General features: G+C 36.3%; 1 protein-coding gene across 1 annotated transcript; it reads right to left on the bottom strand.

Moving 5' to 3' along the window:
- Window positions 1-524: 524 nt before the first annotated feature.
- Window positions 525-5088, bottom strand: LOC104214510 (purple acid phosphatase 18-like). Its single transcript, XM_009764189.2, has 5 exons — window positions 4752-5088; window positions 2656-3324; window positions 1842-2030; window positions 1539-1627; window positions 525-1059 (listed from the first exon to the last, which is right to left on the bottom strand). The coding sequence occupies exons 1-5, from the start codon at window positions 4896-4898 to the stop codon at window positions 840-842; spliced, it is 1314 nt and encodes a 437-aa protein (XP_009762491.1). The 5' UTR covers window positions 4899-5088; the 3' UTR covers window positions 525-839.
- Between the last annotated feature and the right edge of the window lie 269 nt (window positions 5089-5357).

Raw genomic sequence — 5357 nt, forward strand, 5'->3', positions numbered from 1 at the left:
TTTTTAGACCAAAAGGTTAATGAAGGGCATTTTTGAACCATTTTCAATACGTTAGGGGTATTTTTGGCCCTTTTCTGATGTTTATGTATCCATCAATTTAAACCTTCATTAGAAGACAATTCCTTATAACCAACAAGATAGAAAAAGGGTTTAAAAAGTTTAAAAAGAAAGGAAGAACTTTATTATATCTGTTTTATTACATCTTTAATTTGAATTAGTTTTATATGTTTGTTTTATTGCTTAGTTAATAGAAGATACTACATCTGTTCCAGTTTATGGGAACCTATTTTCTTTTTGGTCCATTTCAAAAAGAATGACTTCATTCTGAATTTGGTAACAATTTAGCTTACACTTACAATTCTACCCTTAATGGAAAGCTTTTATAACCACACAAATATTTTGGGCCCTTTTCTTGACCACAAATTTCAAAAGTTCTCATTTTTTTCTTAAACTCCGCACTTAGTCAAACAGGTTCACATAAATTGGAACGAAGGAAGTCACAAAACTATGAGACAAAAAGATACTTCATACAACTAGTGTCAGTTGTATAAGACACAAAATAAAATTTTCCGCAGTTTCTTATGTGGTTGCCCGATACAACATTAGTACAATCAATTATCTGACTATGTCTCCAGTAGTGAATCCAGGAATTTCTCCAATAGTGTTCAAACTTGAAAGAAGTTAAAAAAAATCGACAAAAGGTGTTCAATCTATATTATATACATGTAAAACCTAATATTATGCCTATATATACAATGTAATTTTCCGACACCTTTAAAAGAGTGTAGCTTCGCCCCTGTATGTATCTACATGCCTATAGAATACAGTTGAATGCAGGACTAAGAGGCCATAAGAATCTTTCTCAGTTCATGGCTATCTCCAGTATTGCACCCTGAACTGATCAATGAGGTTATCCAAACCTGATCAGACCTCACTGGTTCATCATCGTCGTTCCTATGCCAACTCCAAAACGCATGAGTTGAATTAACCATCTTAAGTTCACCATGACCAAAGCTCGCTTCTCGGAAGACTGACCATTCTGGCGGGGGTTGTTTGTACCTGTTAAATGTGCCAAGACATGTAAACTTCATGTCATATTTTACACTAATGCTTAATATTTAACTACAGTTATCAACATAGAGAATAGGAAAAGAGTCCTATGAAAACGGCACAAGCAATGCTAGGACTAGTAGTGCTTTAAAATTTTGGAACTCAAAATGGGGGGGTGGGTGGGGTGGGGGGGAGGAAACTTCTTTTTTTCCTATGGGGTAGTACTTGATTAAGTTTCCAGAACAGTTTAAGTGAGCCTTCGGCTTCACAAAGCCCGGTATAAGTGCTTGCCCTTTTTTTGTTTGTACTCTCTCCTTTGTTGTCAAAGTCGCTCAACTACTATGGTAAAACCTCTTGAGCTAAATCCAGTCCAAACCGAAAAGAAACAAAGATCATTTAAGAATTCGACTTGTTGGCGCTACAGCCATTGTCATTATATGGTTAATATGCTCAAGATGACGGGAGAAATTACTACAAGGGCTACTTACTTGCGTGCTAAACCTTCTCTGTTTCCTCCATCGCCAATTGTTATGTGGACAGCGCCACACGGATCAGGTTTACCATTGTAAACTCGTTTCTGTTGTCAAATAGATACAATTAGGTAAGGAATCAAGAAGAAAAAGTGTCTCATTTCATCTTCTTGTGCCGAAGGTATATCAGATACAGCCTCTCTACCCCAGGGTAGGGGTAAGGTCTGCGTACACACTACCCTCCCCAGACCCCACTTGTGGGATTATACTGGGTTGTTGTTGTTGAATCAAGTAGAAAAAGCAAAAGCAATGAAGGCATACCGTGCGCTCATAAGCATGAACATGCCCAGTGATTACTATATCTGCGCCAGCAGCATACAGCAAAGGCTCCATAGCTGCCATCATGTCATCACCTTCACATTGATGGGCTTTATTACTATTATACCATGGCACATGGAATAACACAACTAACCACGGTGTTCTTTTACGATTCACCTTTAGAAGATCAACCTGCAGCTCAAGGTCCATAATTGACTAAATTAGATAGTAGGTCATTGTGATTTTCAAAGAAGTATGGAATCTGAAGAGATTCTTGGTTCTCTAATCTTTCCTTCAACAATAATATACTAACAATGCTGAGAGCTTAGATAAGAGGATGTCTTCTAATTATATGATATGAAATACAAATAGAAGTAGTCTTTCTGTACCCAAAGCTGTAGGTTCAGGAAGATTATAAGCTACTCTAGATCTCAACCCACTCCCCAACCAAACTGGATTCTTGCCTGCTCACCACCTCGGCATAATCAACATGTTGGCTTTTTATCCTGAAAGTACAGATTCTAAGTCCGACTGCTTCAAAAACTACATGCCTCGGCTCATTCTCTCCTCACTACAGATACTAGGTCCGTTTTTCATGTAAGTTTTAAAATCTCTTAATATAACATCGGACAAAGATATCTATAAAATCTGGAAGTATAAGCAACAAAATTATTTTTAACCTTCATATGTTGGAACTTCCAAAAGATCGGAAATTCCTCAAATATCATAAGTGAAACTGTGAAACAAAAGCAAATTAATGACTTTCATTCCTGATCATAAATTTCTTCAAACATAGAGCATTGTTCATTTTACTAACCTTCAGCCAGCTATACTGATCAGAGTATTCATCATAAGCAGTATATGAACCGAGCATAATGATATGAACCCCAGCAACATCAAACGAATAGTAGAGATTTGAAGTGGATCCACTTTCCGCAAATGGCATCTTCCACCTTGAGTTATACGAGACAAACCCATCTTCTAGAAATATTATGCTTTCTTTTTCGTGATTCCCTTCTGTCACCATCCATGGCCTAGCACTAGCGAGCGGCTGAACGAGTTGACCAAATGTGTCCCACCTATATTGTAAATAATCAGCATAAGAAAGATCACCAGGGAGCAAATGAACATCATATTTGCATTGGTCAATGTGGTCCAAAGTTGACTTAGTCCATCCAGTTTGGCCTAAATCACCGGCCACAGCAAAAGTAACTGGAAATTTAGAGGGTGGAGTTTTCAGCTGGAACTCAGGACCTTCTCCTCCACATCTATAGAAGTACGTGGTATTTTCTTGCAATGGTCCAATGACAGTGTGATGTATCTTCCCCGAACTATATAATAGATAACTATACTTGGTACTTTCTCCTTTAGCTGTAGCACTGTATTTTCCAGGCGATGTTCCATATTCAACAATAGAAGGACAAGATGCATCAGTGGTGACCCATGTGACCCGAATGTGTTTGTCCCCAGCTAAGGAGATGTGAACCTGCAACGAGAGAATCAATTCCGTTGATGAAGTCCACACGGCTCAAACCGTGAACCCAAATGCAAAATAATCACTTTACACGCTAAAGTCAACAGGTCTTTGAAAACATAAAATAACATTAATAACAAATTTAGACAAACATAAATGAAACAAAAAATATATAGTTCTAGGGGCTTACAAGCTTTAGTGATGTCATTCAAATGAACCTCGGGCATACCACGGCTAACTTAATTATGCTTGTCGTACAAAGAAACACATAAAATCTATACTAGTAACTGGTAATGTACCTTTCTGTGAAGAAAGAAATATTGACTCCAGGTCAATATTCAGTAACTTAAGGAACCGAAAGATGGTCTATATAAGCAGACTCAAACTGATCATAGAGGCATAACATAGGATTCCGTAAGGGCCTTAACAAATCAAAACCAAAAATGATCATTCAACTTTTATTTGGGATAACAGTGATATCCGCACCCGCTTTGCAGACAGACTTGCTACCTCTCACCTATAGGTACCAATAACTCTGTCCACCAAGTCTTGGACAAATGCAAAAAATCACCCACATTGTTTTTGTTGCTCTGCTTAGGATTTAATCCCTGATATCCCTTCAGCTTCATTAATCACTAGGTGCTAAAAGCCAAATTATTTTAACAAGGAAAAGGTCCAAATTTGCTCTACCTCTCAACTTTCGACTTTGGTTTAAAATAACCTTAAGATTGAAGTTCCGTTAGGGGTCAAGGACAAAAACAAAACCCTTTCATAAAAGCAGGGCAAGATTAGATCAGAAGTCTAAGGGGTCGTTTGCTTTGAAGACAAGTTATGCTAGGATTAGTTATAGGGAGATTAGTTTTGCTGAGATTAATTATCATGGTATTATTTCTTATTGACTGTTTGATATGTTGTATTAATCCTCAGATTGTCAATTTTACTACTTTATCCCGGATAACTTATCCTGACATTATTATTAATTTCGCCCTCTGGCAAGTATAAGTTATGCCGGTACTATTTTTAATCCCGAGATTAGTAACCAAATAAAGGATAAGAAGGTACTAAATTTTTATCCGAGGATTATTTTTGCTTATCCATCGTACCAAACACCCCCTAACAGAGCTCACAGTAGCTCAATTTCGTACAGTGACAAATTCGTCCATTTTCTCTTCAAAAGGACAAAATTTTACAACAGGCAATAAGAAGTTTCATTCTTTCTTTTCACAACACTAAGATGGAACCAAATCCAGTTAACAAAGAAAGTGTAATCCCATAAGTTAGTTAAAGCTACCCAATTAGAGCAAAACCGATTCATATATCCGACCCGAATAGTAACCTTCCGGTTTTAACCCGATTCATTTATAAAAAAACAAAAAAACTAGAGCTAAAATCAGAGTAAAAACAAAAGAAATGAACTTTAAATTCAAAATAATAGTTACCTGCTGAGGTTGTGAGGAAGGCCTAGAATTCCATGGCAGATGAAAGGTTTTACGAGGCGGAGGACGAACATATTCACCTGCTGCAATTACTGTTCCATCGATGAACAAAGTAGCCATCAAACAGAGTAATACTACTAATATTTTCATCTTTGATCCAAGAATTTTTGTTTACAAACAAAAACTGTATGTACTGAAATTTGGAATCTCCCTTATTTATCACTTCCCTCTTTATCCTTTTCTTTAGCCAATTAATATATATTTTCTCTTCTCAATAGAATAATGTTCCTTGAGTACAAAGATAAACATGGGCGGAACTAGCCCATATACGGGTTCGGTCCAATCGACTAACTTTGATCCAAATTATGTATTTGTCTTATAAAATTTATTAATTATATAATAATTATTAATTTAGAATCTAATTTTAAAAAGATTATAATTTCGAACACTTAATCTTTAAATTCTGGCTCCGCTTATGAATAAACTAATTTTTTATGCATAATATTTGAGGTTAGGCAAGAATCTGACTAGTCAATGAGTTGGGTGTATGTGGTTAAAATGTGTACTTTAAGTTTTATGTTTTTCTGTGTCATTTAGCTCTGATTGAGA

Source organism: Nicotiana sylvestris, chromosome 8, assembly GCF_000393655.2.
Source record: "Nicotiana sylvestris chromosome 8, ASM39365v2, whole genome shotgun sequence".
NCBI classification, from domain to species: Eukaryota; Viridiplantae; Streptophyta; class Magnoliopsida; order Solanales; family Solanaceae; genus Nicotiana; species Nicotiana sylvestris.